This window comes from Ammospiza caudacuta, chromosome 21 (genome assembly GCF_027887145.1).
Source record: "Ammospiza caudacuta isolate bAmmCau1 chromosome 21, bAmmCau1.pri, whole genome shotgun sequence".
NCBI classification, from domain to species: Eukaryota; Metazoa; Chordata; class Aves; order Passeriformes; family Passerellidae; genus Ammospiza; species Ammospiza caudacuta.
The window spans coordinates 5,162,176-5,189,852 of NC_080613.1; the positions used below are offsets into that span (position 1 = coordinate 5,162,176).

At 50.2% G+C, this 27,677-nt stretch overlaps 2 protein-coding genes across 5 annotated transcripts; one reads left to right on the forward strand and one right to left on the reverse strand.

The window, feature by feature from the left end:
- Nucleotides 1-4,426, reverse strand: LOC131566885 (torsin-1B-like). 2 transcript variants are annotated; one of them, XM_058818334.1, is made up of 5 exons: nt 4,240-4,426; nt 2,708-2,973; nt 1,585-1,760; nt 534-661; nt 1-381 (listed from the first exon to the last, which is right to left on the reverse strand). In XM_058818334.1, the coding sequence occupies exons 1-5, from the start codon at nt 4,424-4,426 to the stop codon at nt 104-106; spliced, it is 1,035 nt and encodes a 344-aa protein (XP_058674317.1). In that variant the 3' UTR covers nt 1-103. The 2 variants fall into 2 exon arrangements, with proteins under 2 accessions (XP_058674317.1, XP_058674318.1); XM_058818335.1 differs by lacking the exon at nt 4,240-4,426 and adding an exon at nt 3,091-3,271.
- Nucleotides 4,427-19,602: 15,176 nt separating this feature from the next.
- PTGES (prostaglandin E synthase) lies at nt 19,603-27,439 on the forward strand. Of its 3 annotated transcripts, none has more exons than XM_058818279.1 (4): nt 19,603-19,704; nt 20,321-20,524; nt 21,888-21,970; nt 24,385-27,439. In XM_058818279.1, the coding sequence occupies exons 2-4, from the start codon at nt 20,417-20,419 to the stop codon at nt 24,632-24,634; spliced, it is 441 nt and encodes a 146-aa protein (XP_058674262.1). In that variant the 5' UTR covers nt 19,603-19,704; nt 20,321-20,416; the 3' UTR covers nt 24,635-27,439. The 3 variants fall into 3 exon arrangements, with proteins under 3 accessions (XP_058674262.1, XP_058674261.1, XP_058674260.1); XM_058818278.1 differs by lacking the exon at nt 19,603-19,704 and adding an exon at nt 20,076-20,204; XM_058818277.1 differs by lacking the exon at nt 19,603-19,704 and having other exon boundaries at nt 20,224-20,524.
- Nucleotides 27,440-27,677: the final 238 nt, after the last annotated feature.

Below are 27,677 nucleotides of genomic sequence, written 5' to 3' on the forward strand. Positions count from 1 at the left end.
ACTCTGGTATTTTCACCATACTCCCTGCAACAGTAAAAAATGTAAGTGCAAATACACAGATTTCCAAAAGCTCCAAAAGTGCTGTGGAGACTCAGAGTGGAAATCAAGCCCTGGTGTTCGTATCTCTCATCACAAAGTCTTCATGAATATCCAGCTTGGCCTGTACAGTCTTGCAGCCTTTGTCAGAGTAGATCCTCTGCTCCTTGGGGAAATAGGTCATCTCATCTGCCACCTCCTGAACAATCTTCTCATCCACAGCATAGCCACGGGCTGCCATTTCAGCCCTCACACACATCTTCACGTGCCTTTGCTCCAGGGGCAGGAAAGGGACAAAGTAATCAATCAGGTTCCTGTCAATGATGCTGCTGTGCCACAGCCCACCTGGATAAATTGGGGGGGGAAAGAAAATCATAAGGAGTTTTTCTAAACTTGATCCTGCATATGACAGGATCCACAGGCCAGGCTGGATTCACAGAGCAGTTTGTCTCAGCCACTGAGGAATGAATTTCCATTTTTGGGGCAAAGTGACTTACTATTCTTGTTGTTGAAGACTCCTACAGAGAGCAAGGGCTCCAGGTCTTTCAGCTGAATATCTTCCCTGCGCTTTCCACTCGCCCAGAAGTCAAGAGCTGCTTTGTTAATTAAATCACCACCTGCATTGCTGATCAGAAAAGAAAAATGTAGAGATGAAAAAGAGACACAAGTAAACCAGAATTTATTTTGCAGCATGTCACATATATTGCTAATCTCCTTGATATCAAACAAATCATCAAAAAGAATCCTGTAAGCCAAAATTCAGGGAAAGTCTCCAGTTCTTTAAGTAGCCATCAGTGTGTGGTGGGTTGCCCCCAGCCAGCAGCCAAGCACTTACACAGCCACCCCTGCCTCAGTGGGATGGAAGGAGAAAATAGGAAGAACAAAAGTCTGAAGATTTGTGGGTCAAGATAAAGGTAGTTTAATAGGAGGAGAAAAAAAAAAACCCAAGGAGGACTAAGGAAATCACTTACCACCCCCATAGTCAGACAAACACCCAGGCAAATGCTGAAGAACCATCACTTTAAAGATGAAACCCCTGAGAATGGCATGCCACAGTATTAAATATCCTCCTGGGCACTTCAGGTCAGCTGTCCCAGCTGTCCCCTCCCATCCTCCTGCCCACCCCAGCCTGCTGTGGGAAAAGCCTTGAAGCTTTGCAAACATCATCCAGAAACGGGCAAAACATTGGTGTGCTATCAACACTCAAAGCCACAAATCCCAAACAGCACCAGATCAGCTGCTCTGAAGATACTGAACTCCATGCCAGCAAGGTCCAGTACTTGGTACACCCATCCCAAAATGTGAACTCTCTCATGTCCTGTGCTCTGGGCCAGCTTCATGAGCTCAGCACACTGCTGTGGCCATGCACAGCATCAGACCTGCTCCACTACAGACACAAGTTCAGACTGTTCCCCACTGCCTTTGCACAGAGAATCTTCCCTCCAGAGCATTTTTTTGCTCTTCTTTGAATGAGGTGCCCAAGAAGCATAATTACCATCATAAATAAACATTCAGTATCTCTAAATGACAGACATCACTGCCACAGACCTGAGGAAGATGAAGATGGCTTTCCTGTAAGACACCCCATCAACCTCCTCATAATAGTCTAAGAAGGGCTTGATGGAATCAATGACACCTGGATGCATTTTGTCCATCTCATCAAAAATGAAGACAGAGGAGGGACAGGCACTGACATTGCCTCGAATCCAGTTCTGCAGCTGTTCCTGGAACAAGAGGTTGAAAGCCACTGAAAAACAAGGACTTTACTGGATGTACTGCAAAGTTCTTGTATATGACAGATTCTGGGGATACACTATCAAATTTCAGTACCCCACACTCCCCTGGCTGGTGAATGAAAGAGGAAAAAAGCAAGAAAATGGTATCACCCAACACATGCAGACCAATGTCCAGCCAGAGCTAGAGCAACAACCACCTTGGAAACCAACCCTCCCCCATTTTTTCCTTCTTCAACCCCCATTTCTATGGCTGAGCATGACAGCATGTGGAATGGAATATCCTTTGGGCCAGCGAGGGTCAGCTGTCCAGGCTGTGCCCCCTCCCCATCTCTTGCCCACCTCAGCCAGCTCGATATGAGTGGGAAAGACTAGCAAGCTTTGAAGCTGTGCGAGCACTACTGTAACTGCCAAAACACCACGGTGTTCTCAACATTATCAACACTGTTTCAGACATAAATGCAAAACACGGCCCCGCGGGGGCTGTGGAGAAGGTGCCTTCCATCCCGGACAGCCAGGATAATGCAGCTGGAAGGACAAATTCTCCTGCAGCGAGCACGGGAATCAGCAGCAGATGGCATCAGTGAGAAGACAGCGCTAGGAAATGCAAACTATCTCGGGTTTGATTTCCCGGCCTTTTACTTTATGCATGAACTTCTCCTTCTATCCCTTCTAAGCATCAACTTTGAAATTCCCAGCTGCACACCTCCAGCTGTCAGGAATATGAATCAGAATATTCTGAGTTAGAAGGGACCCACAAGGATCATCGAGTCCAACTTTTAAATGAATGGCCCGTACAGGGATCGAACTGACAACCTCGGCATTATCAGCATCACGCTGAGCTCATCCCAGAGGGAACCAGCGGGAGATGTGCAGGACACCCCCGCAGGGGCTCAGGCACCCACTGCGGTAACCGGGCCACCTCCTGCCCTGCTCACCTTGTACAGCTTGACCTGGTCGTGGTGGGGGAAGTGCAGGGTGGCCAGGAAGAGATGCACGAACTTGCTGCGCAGGCCGGCGGGGTGCACCTGCTCCGCCAGGATCTGGCTCAGGTAATTCTTGCCGGTGCCGGCCCAGCCGTGCAGCGACAGCATCAGCGGCTTCTTGGGGCTGGGGTTGTTGCTGAAGCCCAGCACCGCCTTCAGCACCACGTCCTTGGCCAGGTGCTGCCCGAAGAGCCTGTTGTCCAGCTGCGCCTTCAGCGCTGCGGGGAGAGGGACAGCTCAGCACCGCCGGTCACCGCGCACGCCCCGGGCCGCGCTGCCCAGTGACCGGCCCGAGCTCGGGTAGGCAGCCCGGCCGCCCCCCGCTCCCGCCGTACCGGTGGCGTTGAGGCGCTGCTCGGCGCGGGGGCAGCACTCCACGTAGCTGCAGTAGAACCTGGGGTGCGACAGGTAGCCGGTGAGCGCCGAGGCCACGCCGATGGCCAGGCCCACGCTGAGCGGCTCCAGCGCCGCCAGCCCCGGCAGCAGCACCCACAGCAGCGGCACCGAGCGCGCCATGGCGGCCCCGAGCGCGCGCGCCGCGCCCGCCGCGCCTGCGCGCCCGCGCGGCCCCGCCCCGTGAGGGGCCGCCGCCATCTTTGTGCCGGGCAGGGATCCCGGGGCACGGCGCGTCACCCGCGGCCGGCCCCGCCGGGAAATTAAACACCAATATCGGCTCTTTGCTAGCGGGGGAGTGTTATTTAGTCTGGCTAGGCCGGCCAAATTGCAGCCCCCACACAGACACAAAGTTTTTTTACTCATTTATACTGTTTTAACAAGCAACAGAATTATTACTCACCAGTTCTAAATTACATCAATTTCTTCAATTAGTTACTATTCTACCCTCTATTGCTTATTGATTTCTCGCTTCTTTTGCTAATTACTCTATAATTTTAGTCTTTTTTGTATCTTTTTCCTCTACTAGGGACTTTACAATGAGTCTTGGCTAGTCTCCGACAAAATGTCCTTGTGGTCCATAATTTCTACATTTCAGGTGTTCACCCTCAACAATACATGTTTCTCTCTCAGGCTTTGTTCATTGAGGTATATCAGAGTTAGTTTACCAAAATGTAAAGTTTCAGTATTTTCCCAAGCTGTGTTGCCTACTTGTCAATGTGTGTCATTGGCAGCACCGGGAAGAGCCTGATCCACCTTCGTGGATATTTAGATATTTATACACATTAATGAGGTCTATCAATGGCATTTGCCACCCTGATGGTGCCATAAACCAGCACAGCCCATTTCTGCTAATATTAACCATGAAATCAGCAAGGAAAATGCTCCAGTACTGCTCAGAGAAGCAAGACACACAATTTCTCGTGGGATAAGGAATATTACGTTAGTCCGCCCTGTAGAATATAGAGATATGTTGGGTCTCTGCCTTGTAGAGCCGCTGTGGGTGGTGTCCCTTATCTTCCACAAGCCCACCAAAAGAAGCTCTCACCACCCTGTGAAGGAACACCAGCTTGCCCTCCCCACTGCCTTACCTTTGAAATTCACAGTGGCGTTCCTTTTGCAGCACTCCTGGAAGCGGCACTTGAGCCAGGAGTCGGAGGACAGGAGGTGCCAAGCCATGAGAGCGCCTCCCGCAACCACCGAAGCGCTGAGAGGATCAAAAGCCGGCGACAGAGTGGGCGCAAGAACAAAAATCACAGCAGCCTTCAGCAGCTTCATGGTGGGAGCTGCCAGCCAGCCTGGCTCAGCAGGAAAAGAAACCAAAAGAGAAACTGCAGAAAAAACTTCCTGGAGCGGGGAGCCTGGAGCTGCTGAAGGGGCTGGAAGCCAAGTCTCCTGTAAGCTGGAGGTGTTAATGAGTTAACAGACTTATCACGCTGCTCCAGGAGAACTCAAAGTGTTGTGAACAGAGCACTGCATAGGCACAGTGAGAGTTTCACCAGGACAATCCCGGCTCTGATGGGAGGAGGACTGGAACCTCTCAGCATCTTAACCAAGGTGCTAATTGGGCCGGTGATTAACGGAGAACACAGAGATGCTTGTTTTGGGCTTAATTGCGAGTGGTTGTTGCACACACAACGTTACACAGCCGGAGGATTTCCGTAGCAACGCTTAGGGCTCTGCAATTCGTAGCGCTGAACGTGTCAGAAAGGTGCTGTGTAGAACCAAGTCCTCAGAGCAGATTTCTTTTTGTCCTGACAACTTCACTATCTCCTCACCACCACAAAAAAAACAAAAAAAAAACAAAAAAAAAAAAAAACAAAAAAAAAACCCACAAAAAGCCCCCACAACCACACACACACAAATAAAACAACCCACAAAAAAACCCACCAAAAAAAAAAAAAAAAAAACACACAAAAAAAGGAAAAGGGTTTTTTTTCTCAGTACTTTTTTTCCCATAAAAAAAATTGTGAAACGCGCTTTTCAGCAATTCCCATTTTGTTTTTAAAATCTCATTGGAGAAACACTGAGCAGCGCTATTTAGTATTCAAAATAACCTGCTCAGGATTTGATGACTGTCTTGACCAGGGCTCCCAGTGCTGCCGACTGCCGAGCAGCCGGGAAGCGCCGGTGATGGAGAATCCAGGCTGCCAGCTGCCATCGAGCCTTGAGGGGAGCACAGCTCACAGCCTCGGCTCCCCATTCCAAGGCTGAAATGGGGTTTCATTCCTGGGTTTGCCCAGCCGTCTGTCCTCCAAGCCTCGGGGCGTGCTGGTTTTCCAGAGCTTTCCTGCTGCTGTTTCCACTTGGACACCCAGAGAGCCCAGAGGCAATAACAGGCAGTGGGATGTGCAGGATTCCATGTCACCTGGGCTCTCTTGGAGACAAATAAGTTTTATAAAAGTGGTTTAATACCGCTGAAAATGCTGGGAGTTCTCCAGACACCGCTTTCCTCTGCATTTGTCCGTGCTGAACGCTAGATGGGGCGTCAGACACAGGGTTTGGTCCCTGCAGAGAACTGAGTCATGTTGGAGGAAAACAGAGAAGCGTGGACGCCCATCTGCAGAGCTGACGGCTTGTGTTGTGAAACGTGATTTCTTGGGATACACAGTGACCCGGCCCGCGGCTGCTGAGGGATCGCAGAGAGCCAGAGCTGCGAGAGCCATTCCAGCAAAACAGCCAAAGTCATCCTGCAAAGGAAGGTGGAGGGTTTGGATAAAGGAATCAGGCTGCTCAGCTGGGATCTGCAGATTCTCCTCTGTCCATCTGATTACAGTGGACAGGTTGCCTTTTATTTATTTTATTACAGTGGACAGGTTGCCTTTTATTTATTTTATTACAGTGTGAGCTGGTTGCCTTGCTCACCTCTCAGGCTTCAGCAGGTATTTCACCATTCCCCTGTAGAATCAGCGTGGTCCAGCAAACACAGATGTGGACCGTCACCCCTGAATCCCTCTGGTATAAAGGGTAGTGTCACGTTGTCTTGCAAAGGGTGAATCAGTTTCATAGCAGACCTTTCTGACTGATGTATGAAGGGGATGAAATGTCCTGAGCAAATTTTTCACGGTGCTCTTGTGTGTTTTCCCAAGGTCTCAACAGCTCAGAGGAGACTGCATCTCCCAAAATATAGATGGGAAATACAAAGTAATATGTTAGAAACAGCACAGAGAAAGAGAATTACCTCATCTGCAAAAAGAAGGAGTAGCATGAAATATATCTATAGATCTTCTCCTTTCCATGTGGGAGGGAGGTGGCATATATTTCCTATACAACAATAGGACGTATGCTGCATAACAGGTACCAGATGGGTGTTTAAATAATCTTCAGCTGCTGCATGTCATGCTGTTATCTCATTATCCATTACAAGTTAAATGGGTTCAAGCTGGGCCTGGACATGGATGAGAAGTCTAATAGTGGTGATGAGGCTGACATTGATGGCAATTTCCTTGAACAGCAGTCTGGAAGCTCCAAGTGGAGCACAGACCCTGCACCACACAGTCCACAGTGCAGTGTTTTGTGCCTGTTGTGTTGAACACGTTGTTCCTCAACACCCTCCTGTGCCCTGGGCACAGAACTGGCATCCTGTCATGCCCTGATGTTGCCCTCCTGACCAGCACAGGGATGGGGTGGTTGGCCAGCAGTGGATCATGTTGAACCAGCTGCCACAAGCTGGAAGTACTGAAAATCTGCAGCAGAGAAGAACTTTAGGTAGGTGTTCAGTGTGCAATAGGCTTGGGGTGTCTGTGATTTGGGGTGTCTGTGATTTGGAATGTTGATCAGCAGTGAAAGTGGTGTGGTGAAAAGGAGAGGGCGTGGAAAAAGGGAGGATGTTGCAGAGAGTATAGGAAGAAGAATGGTAGGAATTTGGGGATCCTACCCAAATTACCCACTGCAAACACCAACATAGGGTGTTTGCACCCCAAATTACCCACTGCAAACACCAATATAGGGTGTTTGTAGTAGATACTTTGGGGAGCCAAAGCTGTTATGGTAGAGGAAGCAATGGAGAGGCGGTATCTATGTTGCAAAGCAAGAGATAAGGGATGCAGAGATGGGGTGCTCAAGGCCAAGGGTGAGGAGAGAGAAAAGTCTCAGATGAGATTTTTGCCTGGCCTGAGCCTGCTTCTGGTGTGGTGGAATTTCCTGCCACCTGCAATTTGATTGGTTTAAAGGCAGCATTTGCAGGACTTTGGGCTGGCTCACTTTGAGCTCTGTGGCAGAGAGCTCAGAGAATCTGGGGTCTGGCTGGTGAGCAGGGCTCTCAGGGCAGCACCACAAGGCACCAGAACCTCCCAGCTGGCTGGTGAGCCAAGGAAAATGCCTCCAGCCAGGGGACACAGTGCTGGGAATCAGGGCTGCAGCCCCATCTTCAGTTCATGCAGTGCAAGGGTTTTCCAGGTAAGAATTTCAAGATCTATGAATCAATGCTTTTCCCAGAAAAAGTCTGTGTTTTTGTTGGAGGATGTGTAAGGTCCTCAATATTTCCAAATGCTTTGTTTGTGAAAGAGGTTTGGAAATGTGCTCTTTTACATGAGTCGCTGGGCTGGCAAGAGGTTCCTGTGGAAGGTTTCTAACTGAAGAAGGAGAGCTAGGAGACTCATTTTTCCCTATATTCATTTTTACATAATCTCTTCCTGCCTTCTGACTCTGGCTAGATGCTCTCTAACAGCCTGAGTTTTTCTGAGGGGACTTTCCTTTATTTTTATCCTTTTTCTACCACACCACACACCCCCCTACGCCCCGTATGTGTGGTTTTGCTTTGTTTTCTTTCTCTGCTTTAATTTCAGTATCATCTTCCAAGTGCTGCTTATCCTAAACACAGAGATGAGGCAGTGACAGGAAAGGGCTGCCACTCTGACGTACATTGGGATCTTTAAAGAGTGGGACTGTGGTGGGCTTTATCCAAATACAGAGCCTGGCTAAGCTCTGAGCACTACACTAATGCTGTGGAAAGGCTCTTGAGTCATGGAATATGTTCCCTGACCTTTCTGTAATGTGACAGAAGTAATAACACAAAATACCAACATCTACATTAATGTTAAGCAGACATTGTCTAATCCTAGAAACACCCAGGGAGTCAAGAGCCTGTCATCCTTCTCTTGCAGGTAGGAAAATTGAGGTTTGCAGATGATGAAAGTTTTTTTTTTTTTTCAACATGGTAGTTCATAGCAAAGGGTTTAACAATTCCACTTTGTCACTGAAATATTTACTCAAGAGCTTGAGCCATGATTCAACTTGGACAGGCTTCAAAATCCTTATCTGGGGCACAAAATCACAGAGTCCTTTGGGTCAGTGTGTGGTGCTGTGCTGTGTGAAGAGGGACAGTCCAACAGAGAAAGATTTGGATGAGTTTGGCATCTGAGTGAAACAGAACATTATATACTTGTGCAGTAAATCTGCCCTTGGGAAATAATTCACCTGATCACATCTGAACACTTGTGAAATTCTGAGATTCATCTGAACACTTGTGAAATTCTGAGGTACCAGGAGGGTTGGATTTTGTCCTGGTTGCCGTCTCTGAAAAATTCCATTGAGAGGTTCTTCCCTACAACAAGAAAAAATGTTTCCTGTCTGGATGCCCAATGTCAAAGCCCTTTTCCCTGAGCCCAGGCTGCAGTCAGAGGGCAGAATCTCATCGAGCTGTCCCAGCAGGGTGAACAAGCAGAGCTGGGATGCTGGGGATGCTCAGGTGCTTCAGGCAGAGCTGTCCCTAGTCTGCACCAGCACAGCTCCTCCCCAGAGCAGCTGGGACCGAGCAGGGCTTGGCAGTGCTGCCACAGCTCTGCAGAGGGAGAAAAATGGGATTTTTAATATGTAGGTGGAGCTACACAGGTCGTGTTACCTGGTAGGGATGGGAGGGAAGGTGTTTGTGTTTCAGCTGTGCTCTATTGTAGGTGAAGGAAGCTGCTGTCTCACGTTTCTTGCCTACCGTGGGAACTTGCTGGAAGTTGAATGTTCTGTAGATAAGCACAAGGTGACAATGCTGACAGGACACTTCTCTGCTCTTTATGGAGTGAGTCCTGGTGCTGGAACCTGCTTGATCTTTCGCACATATCAGCTCCACCAAGCAGGGATGGATGGAGATGGTCTTTCTCAGAACAAGCACATGGAATTATTAAAGTGCCTGGCAGCCAAAATAGCTCTGTTCCCACAGGCCACTGTGTGTTCCAGAGGCAGGAGGGATGGAGGGAGGCAGCCATTGGGCTTTGGAACCAGAGGTTTATTATGTTCATATGAAAAGGAGTTGCCAGGAATGCTACAGGCTTTGAAGAGAAGAGTTTTTAAATCTGTACTTGAGCAATCTAAAGAAGTGTCCACTTCTCAAATGGACTTTTACATCCTGGGCACACTCCAGTCTTATATTTTGGTGCTAGGAATAAAGTTAAGGAATAGCTTGGAGAAAATTGCTATTAAGAGTTAAATTACTGGTTAACTACTCTTAACTACCAGAGCTGTGAGACACTGGGGCTCAGGTGGGTGTTTTATGGGCTGCTTTGGGTCTCTGCTGTTGCAGGACAAGAGGACCCAGCAGCTCAGGGCCTGGTTCACCCTCCCTGGAAAAGCCATGTGGATGTGGCACTTCTGGGAAGTGGTTTAGTGGTGAACACCAAGGAGGTTAGGGATTGGATTTGATGATCCTAGAGGTTTTTTCCAACCTGAATGGTTCTGTGATTCCACGATAAAGGCGCCACCCAAAGCCAGGTGCAGATAAGCAGCAGTGTCCACTGGACCATGCAAATCCACCTGGGCTGGCAGCTGAGAGAGGCACCCTCAGGGCAGGAGCTCAGGAAAGCAGAGAGGGTGTGGAGGTGCTTTACCATTAGCAGCTTTGCCTTTTCACCCCTTCTGGCCTCTGGGCTCTGATTCCGTGCAAGGTCCAGATGAATAATGTATGAAATGGTAGAGATAGACCCAGTGGATGGGCTATCAATGAGGGCAGTTAGGCTCTGTTTTGACTTGTAGAGTAAACATTCCTGGCGTAGACATCCTCTGTGGTTTAGTGATTAGATCTGGGAGCTGCATTTGGGGTCAAGTCAAGGTGCTCTCACCCAGCTCCTGCAACATTGGCTTGGCCACATCATCTGTTCCTAATGCTCTGCTTGTCTCCCCATGACACGAACAAGAGGGGAAGGAGAGCCCATAAAAAGATGATGATAATAATCATCATTATCACCATCACCATCATCTCAATTCAGATTTTGTTTCATTTTGGAACTTATTGTCCAAGGATGTGGTTTAGTTTGAATGGTGAGCACAGTGAACTTGGCATGTAAACATAGAACATTCCCATTATTTATGACAACACATCCACAAGAAAGAGAATTAAACCTCATGCTGTAGGTGCTGGTAAGATGGGGACTCTGTGAGAGTTAAACTTCACCTGCCTTGATCCTGCCTTTGGTTTTTAACCTTGCTTTTAAAATTGAGCCCAGAATTTGAAATTGGAGAGTGTTCCTGCTTGGCTTGGCTCCAGGCATTTCTGGTTTTGTTCTCCAGGCTGGCTTGGAGCAGAGTAGGTCTCGTGTGAGCCTGTTTGCCTGTGTAGCAATAGTTCTCACTGAAAGAACAAGAAATAATAGAGAAACTTTAGCCCATATTCTATCTTAAATAGAATTATGTTGTAGATAATAATTTAGGAATAAAAACGGTGTGAAAGAGATGAAACTTCAGCTGCATGGAATAAGCAAACACTAAGTTCATATGGTGTGGGAGGATTCCTCAGGAAGAGTAGGGCATGAGTAATGCTGTGCCCTCACCCCAGTCATGGGCTCTGATGTGGTGAGTGGCTTGTACCTCACCCAAAGCACAAAGGTGGTGCTGTTATTATGCAGACAGCCCCATCCAATGGTTTTGGACCCTTAGGCGAAAGAGGATTTAAAACGTTTTGGGTTGGACCCAATTCTGGTTGGACCAGAATCAGAGGCTTTGGTTTGGGGTTTAGCACAGGTAACACCCTGCTCCTACACCCATCTCCTGAGAGGAGCCACAAACACAGGTCACTAAAATTAGTCTTGCAAGGCAGCTGCCCTGACTGGTGCCTCTGCTTTCCCTGCTCTGACTTCAGCTCATGCCCAAGATCTCTGTCTGGTTTTAATTAGCTCAATTAGCAGTTGACACTGGGGACCAAGTAGGTGCATCAGGAGAAAGTGAATAAAACAAATAGCAAAAGTGAATAAAACAAATAGCTTCCCCATTTGTTCAGCGAGGCTGGGTGTGGGCCCCTTGAAGTGCTGGGGAGGTGGTGGAGCAGGGTCTCCTGAGCAAGAAGGGGTTTGATGATTTCTGTGGAGACTAGTGAGGCTTCCTGGAAATTCCACCAGGTCTGTCCTTCCCTGTGGTTTGGGCTCAGAATGTCATTGATGACCTGTAACTTATGCCTCAAATCTTACTCTGAATGACCTGTAAAGTATCATCTCCATACAGATTCCTCAGTGTTAAATAAAGGTCAAATCTGAAACTGTTAGGTTCTTTTTCCAGGAGAAATTTTATCAAACAGGAAGAAAAATGTACTCCGCTAAAATAAAATGTTCCCTGCAGGACTCTGGTTTCCAGCTATTGTTAAAATGTGTGGTTGAGGGCTGGGAACCCTGTGGCCAACAGGGAGCTGGAATGAGTTGAAAAGAGGAGAAGGATGTGCTCTGCAAAGAACAATGTTAGGTCCACACCAACAGCACAGAAAAAAAGGAGATTGGCTGCAGGATTCAGAGAGGCCCCAAGGAACAGGGATGAGCAGCCAGATCTGATGCTGATAGCTGTGAAGTGGCCCAGGGCTGTCTTCTATACAACATTGCTGGAATTCCTACAGTTTGGGAGTAGCCCCTCTGGAGTGCTAAATAACTTGGTGTGGAGTCATCCTAGACCCCTCAGTGAGGACTTGTGGCATTTAAAAGAAAAATGAGTTTTTAGGAGGTTGAAGGATGTTTGAAGTGCAGGGGGTAAAGGAGTTGGCAGTCATGTGCTGGTCATCTGCTTGCCTCAGCATAGAGGGAAATATGAAAGTATGACTGGGATAATCAAAAGCATGGAGAAATCTCCTTTGAAGAGAGATGAAAGCAAATGGGACTGAAGTAAAGCTGAGTAAGAGGTGCTTTCACAGACATGTTTCAAAGGAGGAGAATGCTGGGCAAAGCTGAGCAAGAACTGCTATTCTTCTTAATTCCCCTACATGTCTGTCTGTGACATGAACAAGAGGGGAAGAAGATCCCATAAAAATATTATTATTAGTTTTATTATCATCATCATCTTAATTTAAATCATGTTTCATTATGGAACTTCATTGTCTCGAGTAATTCAATTTTAACAGTTTGGATGGTGACTTGATGCATGTAATTACCAACATTAACTTCATGTATGACAACAAATTTACAAGAAAGAGAATTAAACCTTGTGATTCAGAGCTTAAGTTAATCTCCGACTTCTGAAGATGGGATGAATCAGGGTGAACGGGACCAGAGAGCCTCAACCCACTGCTGTCTCTCACAGGGACAAGTCCTACCTTGAAACCCCAGTCCCAGAGCTGAAACAGCCCTGCAAGGGCCTCACTCGTGGTGAAGAGCAGCAGCTCCTTCCACCACTGAGCATTCACACAACTTCCCTGGCTGCAATTAAGGTGCAGCACAGCTCCTTGCCCCTTCCTGATGCCCACCTCTCCTTGTGGGGCAGCTCCAGCCCCACTGATGTAGCATCCCAAAGCCTCCTGTCCCTACAGCCTTCCCACAGCTGGGATCCATCTTCTCTCCTGCTGATGGGGGGAACTCCTTGTTCCTTCTTGCCCGAGTCAGTGGTGCCATTAACAGAATGTGCTGTGCTAGAGAGATGCATTCTGCTGCTTTGTAAAACACTGCAAAAAGCACATATTCCCCCATGGAGGGCTCCAGGGTTGCATCAACACAGGGTGGGGCAGATTTCTGGGAACATTGTGAGGGTGTGGGCTGTAAATCAGGAGAGCAATCAGCACGTGGGACCTGGGCTGGCTCTCAGACTCCTGCCAATGCATCATTCAGGCTGAGAAGACAACTTAGGATGGTTAGTCCAAGCATCACTGCCTGCAGAGCAGAGTGGAGAGGTTTTTCTACTTCTTTGCATCATTCAACCCAAATTCTGCTCTGGATAAAGTCAGGGTCACACAGCCTGGGTCGTGTTGTGTTGTGCCAGTGCTGCCACTGCAGCGAGCAAGAGGGCAGCTGAGACAACAGCACAATGAAAACCTTGCAGCAAGGGGGCTGTAAATAACACAGCTGAATTGCTCCCTGCTTTCCAGGCTGATTGTGGGCAGGGTGTTCTCAGCATTGCTAGTGAGGGGTGTTTATTAACAACATCAGAATTGAAACCAGGTGAAAGACCACCTTTTGGCCTAAAATCAAGCCCAAAAGACGTGTTGTTCATGACTCTGTGCAGGAAAAAGGGAAAGTTTTAGGATGTGTCTGGACCAATGACACAGACTTGACTCATAAAACCTCAAATTACTGAGCAGCTCTGAGCTCTGCCTGAGTCAGACCTTGTGGGAAGGATGTCCTGATCTGCTCTAGGAACCTCAGTTGTCCCCCAGGACGTTACAAAGTGCCACTTACAAGATTGTGATGTGTGCTAAAGAGATCTAGACAATGTGACCCACACAGGAGGGTGGGAGGAAATGCTGCTGTTTAATTTGGGGGTGATGAAGGGGACACAGAGAACTCAGGGGTTTGAAAATAAGCTCTGTGTTTTGGAAAGCTTTGTGGTGGGTGAAGCTCTATGGCAAAGGCTGAGCTGATTTCACCAGGATGGAGTAGCCACTCAGCTTGGGCCAGGGACAGGCAATGATGTGCTGACCTTTCCATTCCCTCTTGTCCTGTGAGAACTTGAAAATGCCTATCTGGTGAAAACAGGGCTTAAAAGACTTTAAAATTAACAAGCTCAGCCTGTTCTTCCTGGGTTGCAAGGCAGGGTTAACAGCCCAGGAAACAAAAGATTTGTTTTCTACCTTTCACCTTGAAGCTGCTCATTGCTGTTGAATGTCAGGTCTGGAAATAAGGCTGGAATAAGGGCCACAGTTGCTCCCTCTCCCAGCCCTGTTAGTGAGCCAGGGCTCTTGATGCTGTGATTGCCATGCCTTGATTCCCATCTCTCCATAACAGCATGTGGAGGCTGGATTATGCAGCCTCCTTTACCTTTGCTCTCGTTTCAGAGCACCCCAGCAGGGAATCTGTATCTATGCTGTAGTTTTGCAAATTCCTGAAGTCTAGGAAATGTTCCCAAATTCTGACATTTTTGGCAGTAATTTGTTCCTCTACTCTCCCAGTCTGGCAGGGAAACTCCCTGTTTTTGGGCAGTAACACAAGTGGTTTTTGCCTGTTGTTTACATCTGATGGGATCTGATTCTTGGGAAGCAAAACACATCACGAGATGCTGAGGTGTGGCTGAGTGAGAGAGAGAGAGAGGCACAGCTTGCCTACTCCCCAAGCCCTGAGCCCATCTCCCACCTTCACCTGGTCTCAGCAGTGGCAGGTGCAGCTCTGCCTAAAGCCAGCACCTAAACCAGCTGGGACAGAGGGGGAGAGCAGGAGAGAGGAGGAATAATTCCCTCAGCCCCTCTCCCAGCAGGGTTTCATCCTTGCAGGCATAGAGCAGAACAGCCAAGGAATTCTTTCCTGAGAGAAAGCCCAGGCATGAATCCATGTGAGGCTCAGAACATGAGAGAATAATCTGCTTGCACACACCCACAGCCTGATGGCCTCTCTTCAGCATCTCCAGTGTCACAGCAGCAGAGGGGACAGTGACTGCTCTGCAGCCAGGGTGGGTGTGACAGCTTAGGGGACAGGAGGGCAGCAGCCCAGGAAGGGATGGTGGATGGGGCCGGAGGAGAAGGCAGGAGGACATGTCGCTGCCTCTGACTTGGCCCTGGGCTTGTTCCCTGCCTGAGGAACAGCAGCTTCCTCTGCTCTGCCTGGAGCTCTGAGCCACCACAGCCTGCCCCTTCCCTGGGCCTCTCCTTTCTCCTGCTGCAGGCATCTGCTCTTCTGTGTGTGAAGGACAACTGGGGAGAGGCTGATCTCACATCCCTCATGCCTGAGGCCTCTCAGATAGCTGCAGCCAGTACTGTCAACTTCAAAATGCAAACCAGACAAAATCTGCCTGAGTTTGCTGAAGGCTGAAGCATCCCAGTTATTTCCTGAGATGCTGGTTTTCCTCTGCCCGGTTTTTGGTAGCTGGGGGGGGGTCACAGAGGTGGCTTCTGTGAGAAGGTGCTAGAAGCTTCCCCTGATGGGAAGGACTGCTGCTCATGAGTTTGGACCCACACTGGAGAAGTTCTCTGTGAACTGTCTCCTGTGTGGAGGACTCCACAGTCTCGCAGGGGAACAACTTCTCTCCCTGAGCAGCAGAAGAAAATCTCAGTGATGAAATGGCCAAAACTCCCATGTCCTGTCTCCCTGCACTGTCGGTTGGAAGAAGAGAGGAGTTGGGGAAGAAAAGGTCTTTTTAAGGGTTTATTTCACTTCTCGTCATCCTCCTCTGATTTTGTTAGGAATAAATTCACTTTGTACCTCTAAGCTGAACCTGTTTTGCCCTTGGAGTTTTTCTCCCAGTCTTTATTTCAGCTCATGAACTCTTTGTTAATTTTCTCGCTCCTCTGCCCAGCTGTGGCAGGGGAGGGCAAGCGAGTGACTTTCGTGGGTGCCTGGAGTTTGGCCAGTGCCAAACCACAGCAGATGATAATACTGGGGGCCAGAGGTGCTGATGGTTCCTCTGCTTACTGACTTTGCAGTGTCTTCTGTGTCCTGCTTGCTGAAACAAGCATGAGGAGCCCTGGAGTCTGGGGATAGGGAGCTGCAGGTGAAGCAAGAGGATTTCACAGCTCCACGGAAGGTGCGTCATGGTGGTGGGAGCTTTCGTGCAGACTGGGGAGGGAAGGCAGGTGGAGCACCCTTCTCACTAATAAACAACTAAAGCACTCATGCCTTTACTTGAAAAGTCATCGTGTTTGATGAGCCAGCACAGCACAGCCTCCCTTGCCAGCTGGGTTTCCCAGGATGGGCGCAGGGGTGTGCAGGCTCCAAGGCTTTGTGCTGGGAGCAGCAGGAGGAAATGGCAGGGCAGGAGGGCACCAGTGTCCAGGGTGGCATTGGAGCAAGGTGGGAATGGAGCTCAGCTCCTGGGCTGAGCTGTGTGCTCAGAGCAAGCTAAATCCCAGCTGGGCTCTGCACATTCTCCACCAGCAGGCTGGAGAAGTGCCACCCACCTGCCCATCTCCTCCAGCCTGGAGCAGCCCCCTCAGGCTCTCTGCTGTGGGATGTAATTGCTCCTTAGGGAAAATTCTGAGGCTGTAATTGCTCAAAGTACCTCTGGGATCAGGGTGGAGCCCAGGCTGTGCCACCCCAGCGGACGTGCCAGTGCTCCACTGAACCAACCCTCTCTCTCTTTTGCTGCCACTGGAAATTCCCCAGAGGAGCAAGAGTGGAAAAATGTAGTCACAATACTCCAGTGTAATTCACTTGGTCAAATAAATAACCTGTGTAGGAATTGAGAGTAATTTTTATTTCATAATCTTGCCAAAGCAGAATCACTTTTACAGGCTTCTATTTTTAAGTACTTTTCTCGAGCATTTCCCATTAATTTTTCATTCCTTCTGCTTCCTACAGTTCAGTTCCTCCTCCAGCAAAATGCTGCATTTTTTCCCTACAGCTCTTGAGGTCAGTCTAACCTGACAACCTAATCTTTCTAAGCCTCACACTTATTTTTATTAATAATTTCTCAGAAAAAAAAAAAAAAAACAAATCAGTGTTTTTGGCTAGTGGTGTTGGGTTTAGGTAGATCTTGTCCTGGGTTGAGACCTCTCATGCTCAAGTTTTTAAGGCATGACTTGCAGTTTAAAGACATACTGCTGTTAGGACCTGGCCTTGTTGAGGCAAGGGCTCTGTCCTGGCAGGATGTGATCTGTGGAGGAGGATCAGACCATGAATATTAACAGCATGGATTAATGGGATGGGTGAACACGCTTCCGGCAGCTGCCTTGCCTTGGGTCTCAAAAGCCAGGAAGGTGAAGGGTGGATGTGTTCTACCCAGCATGAGAGCCCTGAACCTGGTAACCTGAAAAGGAGCTGGGATCCCAGGAGCATTGCACCTGCCTTTGCAGGCATCTGCTGCTCCTCTTCCCCATCCATAACCCTCCTCTCTGGGGTTCCACTCTGTGTAACACTGAAAGGGGTTTGAAATCCATAGACACACAGAAAGGGGTTTGAAATCCATAGACACACAGAAAGGGGTTTGAAATCCATAAACACACAGAAAGGGGTTTGAAATCCATAGACACACAGAAAAATACCTTCTTCTAAATTAACACATCCACACCTGAGTTTGCCCTGAGGGATTATCCCTAAACAAGGTGTGCTTCCTGATCTCTCTGTTCAATGTAAATTTGTGCCAGTTGCTGGTGCAAATTGTCCAGGGCTCCCTGCCAGTGTTTGAACAATGCCAAGGAGGAGAATTCTGGCTGGCTGGCTGGCAGGAGGAGTCCTGGCTTGTCTGCAGGTGCATATTCCTGCTGCTCAGCGAGCTGCTGGCTGCCTTGGGAGGGGAAGAAGGTGCATGAAGGAAAAAGGTCCCACTGCTGAAGGCCCCGTGGACTGGATCATCAGCTGGTAAAAACTGGAGCTGCTGGATGGAGGGTGTGATGTGCTGGGGAAGGGTCTGGCTGCCTGCCCTCTCTCTCCCAGGCTCCTGGGAGAAAGGGCTGCTGGAGAATGTCTCATCCATGCTGTGGGGCTGGTCTGGCCCTGCATAACCCCAGACCTTGGGCACTGAGGTCTTCTCTGCTGTGGGTAGATCCCTATCAGCTGTGGAGAGGAGGGATGGGAGGAGCAGTTTTTAGGGATGTGGCTTTGCCACTGCCTGCTCACACTTGGCATTGTGGTGTTTATAGTGCCCTGCTGAGCTCCAGGGGTGCATGGTGGGTTTGGGTGCAGGACACTGGTGAGCACCCCAGCTCTGAGCACAGAACCTGGATCCACATGGCTGCTGCATGTCCTGGTGTCCCCACTCCCACCCCAGGGGAGCAGCCTGCCAGAGGCTGCAGAGCTCCACACTGGGCTCTGCCAGGACTTGTTCTGCAGCCTCCCCAGTGCCAGGGTGGTGGTGACCAACTGCAAGTACCTCCCTCCTAAAACCAATGCTTGTGGTTTTCAAAGGCTTCCTGCACTGCTAAAAACATAACTCTAAGGCCCCATGCCAGGTGCATCAATAATCTGTGAACTATAGGTCTGGTCACGTTCAGAAGAGCCAGCTGGGTTCAGGAATAGCACAATTTATTGAATGTCACAGATATGGTTGTTTTGGATTGCCCATGACAAATGCCTGAACTGCAGAGTGGCTTTGTAGAGCCCTAACAATACAATGGCAATCACAATCTTAATTTCCCAGGTTAACACTCTGAGGACACAAGACTTGCCAAAAGATGACCCTTGTAGGGTGGGAGAGGACAAATCTCTTAAACTATTCCTGGAATTTCAAGTAAAATTCTTGTCTGCCAGCTAGACATTTAACTGGCCAGCTTTTACATCTTATTATCCACTGTAGTGCAAAGTGCTCTGACAGTGATCAAATCTTCTGTTATTTGTGGGTTTATTGTACAGAATATTTATTGGTAGGAGGTTTTGGTTTTTCAGAACTTTTCTGGGTATTGGGTAGAAAAACTAGACCACATGGCCTGCACTTCACATTCACCCCCATGCCATGGCAACACAAATCACCGGAGCTACATCCAGTTCCTATGCTTGCACTGCAGGTCCCATTGCACATCCAGCTTTGCCTTTTCTTCAGTGCTTTGTGCTTCCATGCACACACTCAGATGTCGTGAAACTGAGCCAGAGCATTGCATGGAGCAGTGGAGTGTCTTCGGGTTTGCAGCACCAGGGCAGAATGGCCATGAGGGACATTCAGAGGCAAATGCAGAGAATTTTCTATTTTCCTGTTTTGTTTTGTTTGGGTTTTTTTTTTTTCCTGTGTTAAAGAAGTGAACACCAAATCCAGCCCTTCCACTCTAATAAACTTGGAGAGCTCCTGTCAGCCCCCACGCCTCTGTCTCCCTGAGGTTTGCTGCTGCTAGCACTGGGGGAGAAGGAGTTAACTTTGCATTAAATAGCAGCCCGGCTGCCTGCAGAGGCTCCAATCCCACTCTTTATTCCACAATATTTCATGGCTGATGAACAGCCAGCTCCAAATTCACGTTGCACTTTTTAAACCAAGGACAAAACTCCATCTGGCTGCCTTGGTTCAGAACGAGCTGCCTTTGGGTTGGGCGGGCAGTTTTCGCTTTGTGCAGTTTCAGGGCTTTGCAGACCAGGACATTCCTGGCTGGGTTCCAGGCTGGTCATTCCAGGGGCGATCCCTCCTGGGAGGGACAGTCAGCTCTGTCCGCTGTCCATCCCTCTGTGCAGGTGGATCTGTGGGCAAGGCTTGGCTGCCTCTGCCCTGGGAGTGAGCCCAGCTCGGCAGTGCAGGGCTGCCGGCTGCTGGGGCGGGCGCTGAGCTCGTTCCCAGCTCCTCCTGCCACGGAGGGATCCGCAGAGCTCCGCTCTGGGGTGAGCAGCGCCCGCCTGGGACAGGGATGCTCCGGCGGCTGCGTCCGGGGCACCGCGGGGAGCGGGGCTGGATTGGGGACGTGGAGATGGGGATGGATTGGGGAGGTCGGAGATGGGGATGGTTCGTGCTGGGGCTGGTTTGGAGAGGTCAGAACTGGGGCTGGATTGGGGAGGTTGAGCTGGGGCTGGATTGGGGAGGTCAGAACTGGGGCTGGATTGGGGAGGTGGAGATGGGGATGGTTCGTGCTGGGGCTGGTTTGGGGAGGTCGCGGCTGGGGATGGTTTGGAGAGGTGGAGCTGGGGCTGCTTTGGAAAGGTCGGAGCTGGGGATGGTTTGGAGAGGTGGAGCTGGGGCTGCTTTGGAAAGGTCGGAGCTGGGGATGGTTTGGAGAGGTGGAGCTGGGGCTGCTTTGGAGAGGTCGCAGCTCTGTGCCAGGTCCCTCTCCAGGGCTCTGTCTCCTGCCCGGGGAGCCCATCTGCAAGGAGCTGCTGATAGCAAGGTGTGAGCAGCAGAGAATCCTGCTCCGTGTGCTGGCTGGGGGTTCCTCGCTGTCCCGGCAGCCTGGCTGGAGGGTTTCTCTGGAAAATGAAGGATTTGTGTTGTGTTTAAACGTAGCTGTTCCTGCCTCTCCCCTGCGAGGCTCTGTCGCAGCCCAAGATCTCCCCTGGCTTTGGGTGCTGAAGCAACCCAGCAGCAAGTTCTCCTCCCAAAATGATGGAAAATAAAGTGTTCCTGTCGTTCACGTTCTACAGCACGATTCTGATTTTAAAAATGTATGTCGTTGCCATCATTACTGGCCAAGTGAGACTCAGAAAGAAGGTAAGATCCAGTTTCGTTTTCCTTCTCCTCCCTTTCTGGCTCTTTGCTTGGGTTTCTGTGTTTTACTTTCCTCTTTTATTCCTCTAAAGTTCAGCAAAATTTTCCTGAAGCAAGCTGAGTTTTCTTTGACTTCAGTTGAAAGCAAAACTTTCAACTGCAGCAGATAAATATCTCACATCTCTTTGACCCTTTCTGTTTGTTTCTACCATCTGTAGCTAGATGTTTATGATTTTGGAAACCTAATCTAAATAATAATCAGATCTAAAATGCCAAGCAGGTGAGATGCTTCTAGAAAGAGTCTGTTTACAGTTGATTTGCAGGGTCTGGAAAAAAAAGGAGAAGGGAAAAAACAAAGTTTAAGAAGAAATCATTGCAATGGTCTTTTTTCTTGTGGTGTAGCAGAAAGTTTTTGGGCTTTTGGAGGCTGACTGGTTAAGGGAATGCTCCAGGAGAGCAGCAAGTCATGGGCAATAAAATAGCTGGAGGAGATGATTCTTGGTCGGGGAGGAAAATACAGGGAGGACCAGCTGCTGTCAGGAGTTGGGGCCAACTGGACTTTTACTACCCCAGCTCCTGATAAAACCCAGCTTTCTGTAAAATCTGTTTTAAAGTACTTGAGGAGTTTCTGACTGCATCAGTGGAGAGGGAGGGAGACATTTCTGGTCTCAGATAGAACACAAATACCCTGTGCTGTGGCATCATTGTGACTGATGAATTGTCTTCTCCCCTTGTGATTCTAAATGATGCTCCAGCCCTGGGACAGTTTGGGCTTGTACTATAATTTTTAAAAGCACCAGGGCCCTTTCCAGGCTGTAAAATGAAGCTGTCAGATGTAGCCAGGCCCCTGAGGAACAGCTTCTGAACGTAGGTGAGGAGCTCATACAGATAATTTTCATTTTTAACTTTATTAGTGTAGGATCCCATTTTCCTGTGGGAAAGCCACACAGTGTCACTGCCAAAAAGCCAGCCAGGAAATGTTCTCTAATCTGCCAGTCCTGGTTATCTTTTGGAGGCTGCATTGTGTCTGCAAGCTCTCTGCCAGCAGCAATCTCACTGGCTGGAAAATCTCCTCTAAATGGATTTCATGGGAAGAAGTGGATGGGGGTGAGGTGGGAGCTCCCTTGAAACCCTCATTTGGGACCTGCTCAGCTGGCAGCACTGGGATTTTTGGACAAGAAAAACTCCTGAGGAGGTGCAGGACAGTATGCATGGAAGTGCAGTGACCTCTGTTTTTATAAAGAGCAGTAACAAATTTGGGCACGTAAAATCCCCTCAGGACTTCAAAATTAGGGGCAAATCTTCTGCCTGTGGGGTTCCTGAAGGCTGTGAGCAGGTGGGGACTGTCTCTGGCTGTCTCTTCCAGGCATTTGCAAACCCAGAGGACGCCCTGCGCAATGGGGGGCTGCAGTTCTACCGCCAGGACCCTGACGTGGAGCGGTGCCGCAGGTGAGCGGGGCCAGCGTTCCCAGTGCCTGCATTCCCCCTGGTGCCACCATTCCCCCTGGTGACAGCGTTCCCAGTGCCTGCATTCCCCCTGGTGCCACCATTCCCTCTGGTGCCACCATTCCCCCTGGTGCCACCATTCCCTCTGGTGACAGCGTTCCCAGTGCCTGCATTCCCCCTGGTGCCACCATTCCCCCTGGTGCCACCATTCCCTCTGGTGACAGCGTTCCCCCTGGTGCCACCATTCCCTCTGGTGACAGCGTTCCCAATGCCTGCATTCCCCCTGGTGCCACCATTCCCTCTGGTGCCACCATTCCCCCTGGTGCCACCATTCCCCCTGGTGACAGCGTTCCCAGTGCCTGCATTCCCCCTGGTGCCACCATTCCCCCTGGTGCCACCATTCCCCCTGGTGCCACCATTCCCTCTGGTGACAGCGTTCCCCCTGGTGCCACCATTCCCTCTGGTGACAGCGTTCCCCCTGGTGCCACCATTCCCTCTGGTGACAGCGTTCCCAGTGCCTGCATTCCCCCTGGTGCCACCATTCCCTCTGGTGCCACCATTCCCCCTGGTGCCACCATTCCCTCTGGTGACAGCGTTCCCAGTGCCTGCATTCCCCCTGGTGCCACCATTCCCTCTGGTGCCACCATTCCCCCTGGTGCCACCATTCCCTCTGGTGACAGCGTTCCCAGTGCCTGCATTCCCCCTGGTGCCACCATTCCCCCTGGTGCCACCATTCCCTCTGGTGACAGCGTTCCCCCTGGTGCCACCATTCCCTCTGGTGACAGCGTTCCCAATGCCTGCATTCCCCCTGGTGCCACCATTCCCTCTGGTGTCCGCATTCCCAGTGCCACCATTCCCTCTGCGCCAGCTGCTGGCAAACAAGAAGTGGGAGGTTAAAGGACTCACTAATTGAGTAATTTTCTAGATGGTCAGACTGCCTCAAGCTCTGCTGTGGGACCCTGCTCACGAGAGCAGTTTAATCTTTAGCATGGTGTGCACTGGAGCGAGGGCAAGAGAAGGATCTGGGTTTGCATTCAGCATCCAACTCTGATTAGCTCTTTTCTAGGTGCTCAAAGTCCCACAGATTCCCAATGTCTCACCCCATATCCACACTCAAAGGCTCTTTGTGTCCTGCCCTGACAGGACCCCAGATCCCTGCACAGCTTGGCAGCAGAGTGACTGGTCCCTGTCACTTTTTGGGGATTTGGGAAAAGGCTGAACAGGATTACAATAACTTTTGCCTCTCTGATTGGGCAAACTCTGAATGTTACCCCTCTTCTGTGAGAATCACAAAACATCCAGTGCCACCCCCACTTGCTGGGCTGCCAGGGGGAGGAGGAGGATGGAAAATGAGCTGTTTCCTTCCTAGCAAAAATAAAATAATAGCAGAAATAATAATCATAATCTTCTTTTGATTATTCAGGATAAACAAACTGCCATAAAAATAAATAACTGGAGCTGCAGCAAAAATCTGGGGCAGCCTGGGATCAGACTTGGGCAGCTGGAGCTCTCAGAGCCCATCCTTGCTGATGGATTTGCAACCCTGGAGGAGACACATTCAATCCAAGGTGTTTCCCCAGAGCAAGGGCAATGTCAGCTTCTCATCTCAGACTGTGCCTGGAGGGGAGCAGAGCCAGGGGTCTGTGCAGGGCAGGACAGTGCAGGGCAGGACGTTTACCCTGTGCCTCTGAAAGGGGCCCTGGCTGCCTCACAGCTCTCTCCTTTCTCCTCCTCCTTCTTCCATTTGTCCTCCCAGCCCTGCTGAACCCCCAGGTCCTTGTTCAGAGGATGGTGTCTGTGGAGAGGAGAGGCACAACCTCACTCATGGCCTGACCAGATCCTGTCTCATTAGCACTGTGGGTGCTGGCAGTGATGCTGTGACACCCAGGCAGGTGCTTGTTCAGCTGGAGCACAGGGCTTGGCTCCATCAGTGCTGATGTGTCACCACATGGCCACAGCATCCCCTCCAGCCCCTTGGGCCACTCCTCCCCAGTCCCCCATTCATGGAGAGAGGTGAAGCCACAGCCCCTCCATGCTATGATTTCTCCACTGCAGAAGCTGTGCTCTGGATCTCCTTTTGTTGCGTAGCGTGGCCACATCTGGGGCCATGCCGTGCTGGCACCACACCAGTTTTGAGCTCTTTGCAGCTTCCCAGGGTCTGTGTTTTGCTCTGTTTATTTGAAAGCTCCAACCCTGGAGCTGTCATCTGCTGTGCCAAAGGCGTCCCAGTCACGGAGAGAAAGTTTCAGGAGCTCAGCATCCCAAGGGAGAGACACAGGGTGTGAAATTCTCCTGTGTGTAGGGGAGAACTGACACTTCTGGGGGCTCCATCGAATGGGGGAAGAGGCCCAGCAGCACCTAGGGATGGGAAGAAGAAATGAGAGAAAACAGGGAAACAACCTCATCTTGCTTTTCAGGGCCCACCGCAACGACATGGAGAACATCTTTCCCTTCCTCTTCCTCGGAGCCATCTACTCCCTGCTGGATCCCAGTCCCACGGTGGCCAGGATCCACTTCCTCATCTTCTGTGTGGGAAGGATCGTGCACACCATTGCCTACCTGCTGCAGCTGAGGGCTCCCACCCGCTCCGTGGCCTACGGCGTGGCCCAGCTGCCCTGCTTCTCCATGGCCCTGCAGATCCTGCTGGCCACCACCCCACACTGGTAACAGCCAGGGAGGGCCAGCACCCAAACCCCCTCATCCTGACTCTGCTGGGCCCCACGGGGAGGGAGAGAGTGAGAGAGAGTGAGAGTGTGTGTGTGTGAGATGTCAGCAGGGAGGTCACCTGCACCCTGAGGATGTTCAGTGCAGCCTTGATGCCATCAGGATTTGTCAGAGGAGGCACCAGAGAGCAGGGACATGCAGGAAGGGAGGTTTCTCTCTCTCCTGCTGAGGATGAGAGGTGGAAAGCACATGGACTACTCCTTGAGGAATGGGGTCATTGAAGGGAAGGTTTTCTGAGTTTGGAACTGTGACTGTGACCTTTTCCTCCTGGTCATGGATATCCCATGAATCAGACAGGGATCCCACAAAGTCTCACAAAGGGATCCCATGAATCATGAGGGTCCCACAAAGTCTCTTAGTCAGCAGATGTGCTTGGTAGCAGAGGTTATAAAGCAGCCTCCCTTCTCCTGCCCAGCCACGTGCATCTCTGGGAATGTCAGTCCCTAAGCATTTAGTCCCTTAGGTTCCCTCTCCACCAAGGAGCACAGGAGGCTGGTGCCTTCCAGGCAGGCTGACAGGGAAGTCAGCACCCCAGGGGTGATGTTGTGAAGCCATTGGAGCATTCAGTGCTCCCAGTGCCACCTCGTGTCACACCACAGCCCACAGCTCCCTGCCAGGAGCCCCACTGCAGCAGGACCTGGAGCTCCTGGCAGCTCCCAGCCAGCACAGCTGAGGCTTTTCCATCTCAGCCTCACCACAGCAGGATGCAGAGTGACATGCCTGAAGAAGCCAGCAGGAATCCTTTACCCTAGACACACAGCCTGAACACATTTGCTGGACACAAAGTTCTGGGGCTTCTGGAATGTCTGAAATGCTGGCACAGAACAGGGGCTTTGCAGACAGGGTTTTCTCCCAAAGGGCAGTCTAGTCCACATGCCACTAATACCTGAAAATGCCCCAGAGCATCAGACTGAGTTTCTCCCCCCGTTTGTAGCCTTTCTCTTGCCGTTGCTATTTTGGAAATGTGCCCTGATTGCCTTGGGGGAGTTTTCTTTCAGCTGTTTCCTGCTGTCCACTGCTGCCATTCACAGCCTGGAGCAGCTGGTGTTTGCAGAAAGCTCTGGAAATGAGCAGAGGAGCTTTGAAAGGAGCATTGCTGCTCTGCAGGGTCACCCAGAAATGTTGGGGAGGAGAGGCTGGGACCAGGTACAGGCATGGTGACAAGGGCCCATGGGCTGCTCTGCCACACAGCTGTCCCAGGTGCCAGCAGCAGCAGAAATGGAGCATCCCTCTGGAGGAGGAGGAGGAGGAGGAAACCTCTGCTGTTCAGTGCCTCCTCCCTCCTCTGAGGGCAGCACAGAGTCTGAATAGCACAGGGGAAAGCCAGAATGAGTAGAAAATAAATTCCCCTCCCACCTGTCCCATGCACTAAGGCTGAAATTCCCCTCCCACCTGTCCTGTGCACTGAATCTGTTCCCTTGACTCTGCTCTGCTCAGAGATCTCTTGCTGAGCCCTCACTGAGCACTGGGGACACACGTGCCCAGACTGGGGACACACCTGCTCACACTGATGCTCAGCCTTTGCTCAGCTCAGGTAAAGGTTTCTGTACCAGTAACTCCACCCCAGAGCAGCTGTGGCCTCAGGCTGAGCTGTGTGGTGAAGGTTGGGGTGGAATTCTTTGCTCTCCCACTGCGAGGAAGGTGGGCAGGATTGCAGATTCAGCACTTCACTCTTGGACACTTCTCCTCCCCACAGATGTCTGGGTGACACAGACCCCTCTTAACAAATCTTTTCTGCCTCACGTGGTGCACAAGGTCTTGCACTGCTGTATGTTTCTCTGCTGCTGCACATGCATCCTGGTGGCAGGAAGCAAATATTCCCAATAAAAACAAATCATTGTGCTCTGATACATCCTTCCTTGGGGAGCAGCAGATGCAGCTGGGCAGCAGCTGGGTCCAGCCCCAGCAGGATGGATCTCAGCAGGATGTTAAACCCCACTGCAGAGCCTGGAGTGTCCTGGGACTTCTAGAGACATCCCTGTCCTCTGCACTCACCTGCCCTGCAGAGGAACTTCTTTTCCAGGTGTGCATTATTTAAGCTGATCCTTTAAATCCAGCAGAGCTGGGAATTACAAGCAGCTCTGCTCATTTTTCCTTCCCTGAGTAGAAAATTGTTACAAATCTTGGTGTTCACCCAAAAATCCTGGAGGGCTGGAGAAGCTCAGGTAAGAGGTAGTTGCTCTTCCTTCTGTTCTTAGGACTCATAAAGGAGCTGCTTGTGTTTTCCAAGATAAGTAGCCCCCCTTTTTTTTTTGCACTAGGTTGCTGGGAAACAAATGCTTCATTTCCCTGATTTTCCCGTATTTTCTAAAGTTGGTGGTGATTGGGAGGTGCTGCCCACTGGGTTGCTGGGAAACAAATGCTTCATTTCTCTGGTTTTCCCCTATTTTTTTAAAGTTGTTGATGGTTGGGAGGTGCTGCCCTGTCAGTGTCTGTGTTAGTTTCATAAAATGGCTCCACTTGGTTGTTTTCTTACCATGTTTGTTTTCAAATGAGAAAGGCAGTGGTTTTATAAAATGGACTCTCTCCAGTACATGTTGCTGAGGTTGGAGATGTGGCTGGGATGGAGATTTTGGCACAGGAAGGAAGAAGGGAGGCTCCAGAACCCCCTTCCAACCCCAGATCTGCCAGCTGCTTTAGCCTGCTCTCAGCTGCCTGTCCAGGGCCTGAGGCTGATGCCCTGCTCAGGGAACCTGAGGTTACGTGCAAAGCTCTGCTTTCTCCTTTTTCATTAAAAAAAAAAATAAACTCTGCTTACTGGCTGCAGGGAAAAGCTTGGGAATGTGAACTCTCCTGGCTCAAAAGAAAAACAAACACAAAAAGCCTGCAAGGCAAACTTAAGAGAGGCCCAAGAATTGCACTTATTTTGAAGTGTTGTGGAAGTTTGGGGGGAAGCAAAACCAAGCTGGGCTCAGTTGCTGGAGCAGCACCAGTCCCATCAGGGCTCTCCTGGGACCAGGTGGTCAGAGCCTCTGGCTCTCCCCTG